General features: G+C 45.6%; 1 protein-coding gene across 2 annotated transcripts in view; it reads right to left on the bottom strand.

Annotated features, from left to right (window-relative positions):
* PRDM11 (PR/SET domain 11) overlaps nucleotides 1–13241 on the bottom strand; it is an 82622-nt gene that overhangs the window by 22292 nt on the left and 47089 nt on the right. For both annotated transcript variants that reach the window (XM_060018762.1, XM_060018763.1), the window contains exon 5: nucleotides 535–602. In XM_060018762.1, coding sequence (XP_059874745.1) covers nucleotides 535–602 — 68 coding nt within the window. The remainder of the gene's footprint in view (nucleotides 1–534; nucleotides 603–13241) is intronic.

Raw genomic sequence — 13241 nt, 5'->3', positions numbered from 1 at the left:
GACCCGTCCCCTGCTCTCTCTGGCTGGCCGTGAAGGATCCTTCTGGCGCAAACCTCTGTCCCAAGCAATGGACAAAACCAGTCTAGCAATCGAAAACTGAGCTAGAGACTGTGCCCTTTTCTCTGGGGGGCTTTTAAACAATGGCTGAGGGCTGCACTGGGATGATTCCTGCACCCCTCCAGCCGGACTCTGCCTGTGAGAGGTGTCACAGTCCTGTGGCAAGGACACGCCTCCCCACCCCCCTCCCGCCCCCGACTTGGGAATGCTGTCAGGAGCCTGGGGCCTAGGGCTTCCAGAAACACTGACAAGGGTGTCCCAGTAAATGACTGGTCTGGCCACAGGCCTCCTCCAGAGCCCCCTGAGGGAAGCCTGTGGGAGCTGGAGGGTTGGTCCCCCAGAGCTAGACACGTCCCTGCAAAGAGCAGTCCCGGGGCCTTCAGGGACCTCTAGCACTGGAGACCCTAAAGGCCCAACATGCTCCCTTGGCAGAGTTCGGGCAAGGCTCCCGGGAAATCAGCAGACAGCAGGACTCACCTCATCCAGTTGGCTTTAGTCTCATCTGACCCATCAATGGACTTGTAGCGGTTGTTCTTGTCCACAATCTGGAAGACAGAGAGAGAGTCTCGAATGGGCATCCTCGAGGGTGCTCTCGTGTCTCTGGACTCCTCTCCAGACCAGGGCCCAAGGAACCTTCCCGAGCTCTCCCACTGCTGCAGGACTCACCCCTGAGCTGGGGCAGGAATCCCATCTCCCTCCTCTATCTTGATGGAATACCCAGCAACATGGCCAACAAGCGGCATTTCCAATAGCATCACGTTGCACCGCCAGCTAAATTCAGTCCTTCCCCTCTCTCTATGGTTTCTGTGGGAGACAGAGGCTGGCACTGAGTGACTGGGCATATGTGATTTCGGAGGGCTTCTCCTCTCCCCAGTCTCCAAATGTTCAAGAGCCTCAGGGTTTGCAATGGGTCCCTTCATCTTCTATAAAATTGTCTTTATTTCATCATCACTTTCGAATCAGAGTTCAGCTGGATATGGAATTCTAGACAGATGAACTTTATTTTCTTCCAACAAATAAAGACTGCCAAAAAGGCTGCCATAGGCGCTTAAGCAACCTACTGTCAGTCTAGTGTTGTTCTTTCACGCATAATCTGTCTATAGTAAATTTTAAGACTTCCCCTGTATTCTTGATTTTCTGCAGTTTCACTATGTGGTTTTGAAATGGAGATTTACTTTTTAAAATTCTCCTCATTACTGGTCAAGCACATTACTTGATAAGGACTTATTTCAATTCTGGGAAATTCTGAGCTATTGTGCTTTTGAGTACAGCTTCTCAGTCATTTTCTCCAGTCTCTTCCAGCAGAATTTCTATTAAACAGATATGGTAGGAGCCCAATCTATTCTCCATGTCTTACAACTACCCTTTCATAATTTTCCCTCTTTATCTTTCTGGGTGATGCTCTCAGAAAATTTCTCAGAACTCTCTTCCAATTCACTCATTCTCTCTTTGACTTTGTCTGGTCCAGAGTTTATCTGTCTGCTGAGGTTTTTCCTTTCTTTCTGGCCTTCCTTTTTATTTTATTTTTTCCTTCCATTTTAAATGACTACTTTTAATGCAGTGAATATTTTTCATTCCCAGGATTTTTGATCGGTTCTTTTTCATACCCATTTTTTCTTATTCTGCCTCTTTTTTGTTTCATAATGTTGTGTTCCTTCTTCTTCTAACAGCTTTATTGAAGTATAATTAACATATAATATACCATTTGATAAATTTTGACAAATGTATATATCACAATCAAGATAACAAACATATCCATCACCCCTAAGAACTTCTTCAGGGCCCCTGTAATCCCTCCCTCCTGCTTCTCTCCACGTCTCCCTTTCCCAGTCCACAGGCAAATAGTAAGCTACTTTCTGTCACCATAAATTACTTTGCAGTTTTCAAGACTTTACACAAGTAGAATCAAATGGAAGGCATGTCTGCCTTCCTTCACTCAGCACAATTATTTTGAGATTTGTTCCTACTGATGTGTGTATCAGAGTTTATTTCTCTGTATTGGTGAGTAGTATTCCACTGTTTTGATGTGCCACTATTTTTTTTTTTTTAATCTCCTTATTGATGGACATTTGGGTTGTGTCTAGTTTTGGGCCATTACAAATAAAGCTGCTAAGAGACATCACTAATAAATCTTTGTATAGACACATATGCTTTAATTGCTCTTGGGCAAATAATTAGTAGTGGAACTGCTGGGACACATGGTAAGAATAGGTCTAACTTTTAAGAAACTGCTAAACTGTTTTCCAAAGTGGTTGCACCATTTTACATGCCCACCAGCTGTGTGCGGGATTTCCAGTTGACTCACATCCTTGCCAATACTTGGTATGAACAGGCTTTTTCATTTTAGCCATTTTGATAGGTATGAAGCAGTATCTCATTGTGGTTTTAATGTGCATTTCTCTGATGACTAATGATACTGAATATCTTTTTGTGCACTCATTTGTCAGCTGCATTGTCTTCTCTGGTGAAGGGTCTGTTCAAATCTTTGGCCCATTTTTTAAATAGTGGGGCTTTTTCTTATTGTTGAGTTTTGGGAGTTTTTAAAAAATATATTTTGGATACAAGTCCTTTATCAGGCATATGTCTTACAAATATTTTCTCCTAGTCTATGGCTTGTTTATTCACTCTTTTGGTGGTGTCCTTCTAAGAGCAGAGGCTTTAAATTCAAACAAACAAATAAAAACTCACTGTCTTTTTCTTCCTAATGGATGTTATCCTTACTTTATTTCTTTGAAGATCCTAAGGCTGTGAGTGTTAATTATCTGTTATCCCTTTCATCCACAGTAACAGAACCCCTGGATTATAACCGAATACCTGGCTACCTGTAATAACAGAATACATTTCTTGGCTTCTCCTCTGGCTAAGTTCTGGCCAATAGAATGTAGGTGGAAGTGTCATGTGTCATCTTCCTGAAAACTTCTTTAAAATACAGCTGATAGGGCTTCCCTGGTGGCGCAGTGGTTGAGAGTCTGCCTGCCAATGCAGGGGACACAGGTTCGAGCCCTGGTCTGGGAAGATCCCGCATGCTGCGGAGCGACTAGCCCCGTGAGCCACAATTACCGAGCCTGCGCGTCTGGAGCCTGTGCTCCGCAACAAGAGAGGCCGCGATAGTGAGAGGCCCGCGCACCGCAATGAGGAGTGGCCCCCACCTGCCGCAACTAGAGAAAGCCCTGGCACAGAAACGAAGACCCAACACAGCCATAAATAAATAAATAAATAAATAAAATTTTTTTTAAAAAGGCAAAATTCCTTTAAAAAAAAAATACAGCTGATATATGCGCTTCTACTATCCTGCTGCCTGGAATGCAGATGTAATGGCTGGAGCTCTAGCTATCAACTTGGACTATGAGGCTATAATCCAAGCATTGAAACAGTGATTAGCTGGATCAAGCTTGGTTCCTGAGGACTTAATACAGGCTCAGAAGGTATTCATAGAAGAAAACTTAATTCCTGTTTTGCTTGAGCCACTGTTATTTTGAATCTCAGTGACTCACAGTCAAACCTACTCCTGATTCAGATCCTAGTTATTTTAAACTCATTTTCAGAATGTGCTACTATTTTTATTTTAATTAGAGTGAAATCATTTGTCATTGTTTTTGAAGGCTGTCTTTGTAACATTAGTGTTCTTCATTAGTTCTGGAGGTTTGGTCCAGAGGCTCATCTTGAGTAGGAGTTTGTCTGCCTACCTCTTGCTTTTTCTCATTTGAAGCAGTCAACCTGGCTCCCCTCTCCACCTCACCTGGGGCACTTCTATTTCATAGTACCCTACAGGAGCTAAAACTGATTGCACTAGACTAGAGCCCTACGGGCCTTTGTTTTCAGTTCTGTGATCACTTCATGTTTCTCTCCTTCTCTCTCTCTCTCATTTTTTTTCTTTTTCTTCTCTTTTTTTTTTGGCTGGGGCTCAAAGTGTGAACCCTCAGTCCATCTGAATTGCAAGCCCTCGTGCCCCCTCCACACACATCTTCTTTACCTATACTCTTTCTCTGGACATTCGCATCCATTTCCACACTCTCAATCTGTTCATTACTCACAGATTTTCATCTCAAGCCCCAGGTGTGAATATCTGATTTCCCATGTGACACGCCCCCTTGGATATCTCACTGGCTGCTCAAACTCACCTCAGGCTCCACCCCCAAGCCTGTTCCTCTCATTTTCCCCATCACAGTATTTGAAACCACCATCCACTCAGGTTTCAGAAAGAAAGTCATCCCTACCAAACCCCAGTGAATTGTAACACTTTAAATGAATGAACTGTACAGTATGTGAATTATATCTCCATAGAGCTGCTAAAAAAAAAAAAGGAAAGTCATCCTTCATGCCTCCCTCTTTTTTAAATTTTATTGAAGTATAGTTGATTTACAATGTTGTGTTAGTTTCTGCTGTACAGCAAAGTGATTCGGTTATACATACATATATTCTTTTTCATATTCTTTTCCATTATGGTTTATCACAGGAGACTGAATATAGTTCCCTGTAATATACAGTAGGACCTTGTTGTTTATCCATCCTACATATAATAGTCTGCCTCTGCTAATCCCAAACTCCCAGTCCTTCCCTCCCCCACCTCCCCTCCCCCTTGGCAACCACAAGTCTGTTCTCTACAGCTGTGAGTCTGTTTTTGTTTTGTAGGTATGTTCGTTTGTGTCGTTTTTTTAGATTCCACATACAAGTGATACCATATGGTATTTGTCTTTCTCTTTCTGACTTACTTTAGTATCATAATCTCCATCCATTTTGCTGCAAATAGCATTATTTCATTCTTTTTCATGGCTGAGTAATGTTCCACTGTGCACATGCACCACATCTTCTCTCTCCATTCATCTGTCGATGAACATTTATGTTGCTTCCATGTCTTGGCTATTGCAAACAGTGCTGCAGTGAACATAGGGGTCATGCCCCTCTCTCTTGATCCCCACATATCTAATCCCTCAGCAAGTCCTCCAAACCAAATTTCAAAACTGCTCCTGTCTCCACTGCTTCCTGCCATCATCAGCTCTCCTCCAGACAACTACAAGAGGTCCCTACTAACCTCCCTGATGCCATTCTTAACTCTCCACTGATTCTCCTCAAAGCAGCCGGAGGAATCTATTAATGTAAATTAGATCATGTCACCCACCAGCTCAAGAAGGCATACACTGTACTTACAATAAAATTCATACTTAGGTTCACTGCCTTGAAGGCTTGTACGACCTGGTCCCTGCCTACCTCCCAACTTCTCTCAGGCCTCTCTCTCCCCCTTTACTTTTCTGCAGCCACAATGCTGTAAGAGTGAGACTTCACGCTGCCTGCCACCTCTTTTCCCCACTCTTAAAAAAAATGATATTCATGAAATATCTCAAGCATTCAGAAATTATAAAGAGTAATGTAACTGACCACCTTGTACCCATCAGTGAGAGCCAAAAAAAATGACCACCAGCATTTCTGTCCCGGACCTCTGTCTCCTCTTGCTTCAGGAAGATACATAGCTGCTGTTGAAGACCATCTCTGCCTCCAATTCATTCTCTTTCCCACCCTCCCTCCGACCTGAAGCTGGAAGGGAACCTTCTCAATTTTACTATACAAGGATTTCTTCTAAAAACAACGTACAGAACCATTTTGCATGTTTGTACAGTTTACAGAAATGGCACCCAAGTGAAGGTATTATCACTTTGGCAACGTTTTCTAAGTTTCGCACGGCTGGTCCCTTCCTATCTTTTGGGTCTCGGCTTCTGTCACTTCCTCAGAAGAAGGTTTTCTTGACCTGAGCCTCAGGTAGGTTCTCCCCTTCCACACCCTGACCTCCACATGCCTCTCTCAGTATTATCTCTATAACACTGTCCTGTTGCTTCCTTTTAGAGACCCAATTGCAGGGTTTGTCTGCTTGCCAATGTGGTAACTGACTGCCTTCTCTTTAGACCATAAGCTGGTGACGGCCAAGTGCATGGCTATCTGCTCATGACAGTGGCCTGGCCCCGGTTCCTACCACGGGGCACGGCACACGGTAGAATACTGGTTGAATGAATGAAGGATTGGATGAAGAGCCAAAGTATATACTGTTAATACTTGAGTATAAAGGAAACGAGTGGCGTGCTGGAGCTGGCTCGTACTGGCTAACGAGAGCTGACTGCGAAATTTTCCAGAATCTCATGAACCAGTTATGAAACACAGCCAGCATTAAAAATTAAATTACATAAACTTACAATTCAATACATTCTATTTTTACGAAGGTAATATATACCCAAAGCTTCCTAATGATTTTACTATATTTTACGATATCAGTGTTCTCGAGGGTACTGGCATCTACCGTATCCGCATGGTAGAGATACTATAGAATAACTGTCACGATATATCTCTTCCCAGCTACTCATTTCATGCCTTCATGTTGGCAGCTTGAAACCAGCCATGCTGGGAGCCTTGACATCAAGAAAACTGGCACATGTATCCTGCAGTACAACCATCAGCAGGCAGCAGGTTGCTAAATATTTGCTAGCACATCACACCATATGTTTGTATGTGCTTAGACAGTCTGCGAGATGCGTTTCAAACTCTCACCTCTGGTTACCTCTAGAGGGGAGGGCAGAGGGAAGGAGGATGAAGCTTTTGCTCTGTTTGTCTAGCTACAAGACTATACTGTCTCCGTGGCTTAAAACTCTCAGACAAAAAAGAGAAAACATGCAGCTCAGGCTTCCCCTCCCCTGGCAATCTCCCCAGATGACACCCCAGTCTACAGGGACCTTCCCCTGGAATCTCAGGGAACCCTGTACTTTATCATAATACTAACCACCCTTCATTATCATTTTCAGATTGCTCCTTTCTCTCTGCGGGGAAAACAGAAGCATCTGTAGGTCCCGCAGCCAGTAGCAAGAGCACCTAGTGGGTAGTGAGAGTCGCGGAGCCCGAGGAATCGGCTAGAGCCTCAGCGTCACCACCGACGAGCTGAGTGGTCTTAGGCAAGTGACTTCCCTGGTCAGGCTTCAGTTTCCTCCCCTGTAAAAAGGGGTAAAAACCGACCTTGCGGCACTGCCATAATGACTGATTTGGAGGCGCTCCATAAGAGGTCGCTGTTAGCACCGTGATCGTAATGGTGATTATTAAAGGGACCAAATGTTCGTTCTGATTAATTCTGGGTGGTAGGGGTCAACAGTAGTTGTAATCAGACTTTTTGCAGCTTCAGCTGGGCCGAGAGGCCTGAGTGGGAGCCGTGAGGGACACAGGAGCTGCCTGAGGTCTCTGTTGCTGGCTTCAGATCCCCCTAAGATCTCCAGGTTTGCTGAGGGATGTTTCTTGGTTTATCGTCCCTGTCAGTCAGGATTTTCTCCAATCGAGCATTCATTCATTCAGCAAATATCACCAAGGGAGCAGCTACAGTGACAGGCTCTGGGGATAAAATGGTGATCTGGGAAGACAATGTCTTTGCTCTCACAAAACTCACAGTCCAGGGGATGCAGAAGAGAGGCCACTGTGCTGTCCCGTGGTCAGCAGTGTGGTGGGGAATTCTGTGGAACACGGGAGCGCAGAGCTGGAGCCCTGTACCTGGTGGTCAGTGGAGGACTTCTCGGAGGGTGTGGAATCTAAGCTGCCGTCTTGGAGAAGAAGAGGGCGAGGGGGTTCTAGGTGGAGGAAGCAGGGGCGCGCAGGATCACGGAGGGTATTTAGAGCACATCGCATGTTACTGATTAGCCCTGCCATCCGAGTAGACAGCGGGCTGTGGGCCTCAAGTCCTGCGACTGAGATGGTCCACGAAGGCCCGGTCAGGGCCAGATGCTCGGGACCAAGCCCAAGAACACTGGTTTCCCAGCATCCTCCTTTGCCTCATCCTTCAAGGTCGATTCCTTGGCCTTCTGAACCCAGCACTTCCTGGACCAGCCCAGACTCTGAACACTGTGATGTGAGAAGGACTTTGATAACCTGGGCCTGACCAGAGAAGGACGACCTGCATGGTAAGAGGGTCCCTTAGACTGGAGAAGAAGAGGCTAGAGAAAGCAGAGCCGTCATCAAATGTGGGAAGGACCACAATGTGGGGGAGGGCAGGCAAAACCAGGACCACTTAGAGGACACAGGCCTGAACTCGGCGTGAGGAATATGCATGCAGAACGGTCCTAAGATACACGTTCTAACATGCAAAACCGTCCTGCAATGGAACAAGAAGCCTTGTGAGGTGGTGAGTTTCTTGTTACTGGAAGTATTTCAGCAGCAGCAGGATGACTCGTTGTCAGGGAAGCGGAAGAAAGAATTTCCCCACTGAGTGGAAGTCTGTCCTAAATGACGTATAAAATTCTGTCTAAGAATTTTATGATGCTATGTGGACAGATCCTCAGAAAATAATATAAAAAAACATAAAGTTTGGCTCCCTGGGTCAAGCATGGGTCCATGTGGACTAGAACACTATTTCTGACCATGGTAATAATTAACAGAGACATCAATAATAAAACGTCACCCGCTGCCATTGATGGAGCGATTTTACTGTGCCAAGTACTCTGATCTCATGAATTCTCACAACTCTATGAAGGTAGCTACAACTATTATCTCCATTTTACAGACTAGGAAACTGAGGTTCAGACCCAGTAGGCAACTTGCCTGAGGCCACAAAGGAAATGTGTGGGGCAGCTAGAGTTTAGGCTCTGCAGGTACAGCCCTTGCTCTTAAGCGCTCTGCAGAGTGATGGATGTCACCCCAGGCTCCCCCGAATGACCTCATCAGAATCAACCAGGATCGTGTCCTGGGGCCCTCTCCGGTGGACTTCCAGCTTTGCTGCTGGTTTGAGCAAATCATTATCTTTCGCATACTGATGCGAAGGTCGGCATTTTAACAGGGAGGAACATTCTGCTTTGCGGCAGAACGTCTGCCACAATCGAGGATTCACTGTTGGACTCCTCTCAATAACCAGGTGCTGGCAAGACTGGATTTTTAAAAACCTGATTTGCCTGCCACTTTCCAGGAACCCAACGAATCCATAAAACGTTCTGATTTTCAGCTCTGCAACTCCTCTTAGAGCAAAGCGGTTACAAAAACGATTTGTGAAGCCACTGACAGTTGCCAAAGCTCTTTCACATGTCTCAGATGCTCCTCCCAGAAGCCCAGGAGGCAGGCGGCATCACCTCAGTCCCTGGCCACTTCCGAGGCTGGCTAGCTGAAACGTAGAGAGATAAAGAGGCCGGCCTGAACTTGAACTTGAACGCTGGCTCCTGCTATGCCCAGAAACACGGAATGAAGAACGCTTAAATTGAAAGGGGGCCTCTGAGATTATTCAGGGCGTGGGTTCCTAACTTGGTGTCTATGGATGGACTTTGGCCAGGAGAATGGGGGGCAGTCCCTTAAAATGTGCATAGCATTTTATGAATATACATGAGTATAACCCCCTAGGTATACGAGCATATGAGTATAACCCCCTAGGTGACTCAAGAAGGCTCAAGAACCATGATCTAACCCAGCCCCACACCTCCCGCACCACCATTTAACCGATGATGGAATTAGTACAGTCAGCGCTAGGTATCTGCGGGTTCCACACCCACGGAGTCAACCAACCAAGGATCAAAACTATTTTTAAAACTTTTTTCCAGAAGTTCCAAAAAGCAAAATTTAAATTTGCCACACACCAGAAACTATTTACATAGCATTTACAATAATTTACATAGCATTTACATTGTATTAGGTATTATAAGTATTCTAGAGATGATTTAAAATACACAGGAGGATATGTGTAGGTCATATGCAAACACTGCACCATTTTAGAGAAGGGACTTGCGCACCCATGGATTTGGGTATCCATGGAGGCCCCTGGAACCAATCCCCGCCGATTCTGAGGAACAACTGTACGTACTTCCTTTCATTATTCTATTTATCAAATTTCAAAAAGGCCCTGGAGACCTGGTAAATGAGGCATGTTTACATACAATCCCAAATTCCACATCCAGGTTTTGCAACTGTAATTTCAGTCATCCCCCCCAGCCGGTCCTGAAACCCACGTGAAGCTGACTGGAGATAATACAGCTGCAACGTGCCCATCACCTACTACACACCAGGCACGCGACAAGCATGAATAATAGCAACTCATGGGGTACGTTCCATTAGATTGTGCATCCCCATCTGATGGATAAGAGAACTAGAGCTCAGAGTAAACGGTGACCAGCCCCAAAACACGCTTCTTTCAAGTGGGAGGAATGCGAGTCCAGAGCCCCGTCACCAATGCAGACAGCTCTTCCTTTCCCAAGTCCCTCTGCTCTGTCTGGAAAAGGCACCCACAGAAACGACCACCCTCTACCCTGAACACACTCAGCCTCACTCTCCTTGGTAATAAATCTGGCTGTTGGTGAAACTGATGAGATGAGCCCTTGGACCAGGACTTGAGGAGCGGGGTCAGGAAACTGGCCTGAATCCTGTCTCTTCATTATGCCTGACATGAGGGTCTTGGGGCAAGGGTGGGGGAGATAGCCAGGAGAATGTGCCCATCTGGGAGGCAGCAAAAATGCAAATAAGAATGGGCATGCTGTCAGACAGAAATTAGCGAGCAACAAACTTTATACATCATGCTACAGACCTGAAAGGTCTTCCTGGTTAACAAGGCAGAGGGAGGTGGTGACAGAGGCAGAGGGAGGTGGTGACAGGACAGGTGTGAAACTCACCCCGTGGGGTTATTCAGAACACAACCTGCACACCCATCATGGGCAACTCTCCCTAATAACCAGTGAAATGGACAAGAGACAGAAAAAAGCAGAGAAAAACCCAAAGGCCCACAAGGAGATATCGCTTCACACCTACTAGGATGGTTAGAATCAAAAAGACAGGTATCAGTAAATGTTGGAAATCAGAAGAGAGAAATCAGAGCCCTCATATACTGTCGGTGGGAATGTAAAACGGTCCAGTCACTCCGGAAACAGTCTGGCAGCTCCTCAAACAATTAAACATAGAGTTACCATATGACCCAACAGTTCCATTCTGAAGCACAGACACAAGAGATGGGAAAACATATGTCTACACAGAAACCTGTACACAAGTGTTTACAGTAGCATTATTCATAATAGCCAAAAGGTGGAGACAACCTAACTGTCCGTGCAAGAATGCACAGATAAACAAAACGTGGTATATCCACACAGTAGAATATTATTCGGCCATAAAAAGGAACGATACCTGTTACAACGCGGACACACACCTTGAAAACATTAAGCCACGTGAAAGAAGCTGGTCACAGAAGACCACACAGTATATGATTGATTCTGTTCACATGAAAAGTCCAGAATAGGGAAATTGATAGAGACAAAGAGTAGAGTAGTGGATGCCTAGGGCTGGAAGGGAAAGAAGGGAAGAGGCGGGTAACAGCTAAAGGATGGAGTTACTTCCTGAGGTGATGAAAATGTACTGAAACTGACTGTGGTGATGCTGCACATATCTGGGAATACACTGAAGACCATTGAACGATACTTTAAATGGGTGAATCGTGTGGTACATGACTTCCATCTCAATAAAGCAGTTTAAAATACCTGCCAAACCTTCAGCAGCCATCAGACAAGGAAAAGGAAACGACCTTACGTCACTGGCTTGAAAAGCCTTCCCCAGAGAAAAGGGTGTGTCCGTGGCAGTGGGAAGACCGACAGACGTCACGTGGGCATCTAGACAGTCACATTTGGGGTTGGAGATTAGGAGCTCAAGCTTTGGTTCGGAGACCTGCTTCCACACTGCATGGCCTCAGACAAGTAACCTGGCCCTTTAAGCCCCAGTTTCCCAATCTGTAAGAGGGGAATGATAACACCTATCCCATAGAACGGTTGTGAGGATACAAGAATTAAGCCACACAAATCCTTCAGTGCCCAACGAACAACAGCAATTGTTGTTGCTATTATTATGATGCTTGCCCACCAACCCTAACTAGCATTTGCTGAGGACCCACCGGGGTTTAAGTGGTACTGAATTTGGCTCTGAGGGTATAAATCAGACAAGACTTCTCCTGGAGGAATTTTCAAACACCAGGAAACCCCCAAACCCCTATTGTTAAAGCCAGAAAGTTCACTAGAGATGAGTGTTTCTCAAAGTCGGGTCTTTGGATATGTTCTCAAGATCCAAAAGTTCTAAGAATGTTTAATTCAATGTTTTCCTTAAAAAAAAAAAAATCAATACATGGGAATCCCCATGAGATTTCTGCCCCACAAGAGTACTGTGCTTGTGGAAACTCCCTGGTGGTCCAGTGGTTAAAACTCCATGCTTCCACTGCAGGGGGCCTGGGTTAGATCCCTGATCTGGGAATGAAGATCCCGCAAGCCCTATCGCGCAGCCAAAAAAAAAATTAAAAAAGAGTATTGTGCTTGTGACTGAGTTGGCACCCGTGGTAGGTTGAATTCTTGGCGCAGCTCTCGCCCCTCCCTATCACCCTGGCCGTGTGACTCCGCACTAGACTCTGTCTTACAGGTGGCCCATACTTCTTCACTCCTTGACCTTGGGTTCAGCCACGTGACTTATTTGGCCAATGGGGTGTTAACACGCACGATGCGGACACGGGCTTGAAACGTGCTTGTGAGGGTGGGCTTGCCTCCGGGATGAGAAGAGCTTCCCCAGGGAGCCTCCGCCTCTTCAGTCTGGGCCCAGAACAGACACACTTGGAGCAGCCTTGGGCCTCGGTGAGCAGCCAAGCCCAACTAAATCAGCCCAACCGCAGGGAACCAGTGGACACACCAGAATCAATGAGGATCTGCAATCAGCCAGCAGATACCCGAGCAGGGCTAAATGATTGTTGTTCTATACGCCAGGGGTCAGCAAACCAGGGCCTGCAGGCTTAATCCAGCACCCCCCAATTGTTTTGTACAGCCCACCAGCTAAGAATGGTTTGTACATTTCTAAATGGTTGAAAATAAATCAAAAGAAGACTATTTCATCATGTGAAAATTACGCGGAATTCACATTTCGGTCTCCATAAACAAAGTCTTACTAGAACGCACACACCTCCGGCTGCTCTCACACCGCAATGGCAGGATTGAGTAGTGTGACAGACACGGTATGGGCCACAAAGCCTAAAATACTTACTATCTGGTCCCTTAACACAAAAAGTTTACAGAGCTCCATTCTATTCCACTGCTTGTCCCATCATAACAGCTGACTGTACAACACCAATTATGACTACTTGCCATGAGCCGATGAAAAAAGAACAGATACCAAGTTTAATATGGAAATGATGCATTCTGGCAAAGACTAAGACACATCGTGGCAGTTGCATT

Source organism: Delphinus delphis, chromosome 8 (genome assembly GCF_949987515.2).
Source record: "Delphinus delphis chromosome 8, mDelDel1.2, whole genome shotgun sequence".
NCBI classification, from domain to species: Eukaryota; Metazoa; Chordata; class Mammalia; order Artiodactyla; family Delphinidae; genus Delphinus; species Delphinus delphis.
The sequence above is the reverse complement of the archived record's forward strand: the minus strand, read 5'-3'. Positions and strand labels throughout refer to the sequence as shown.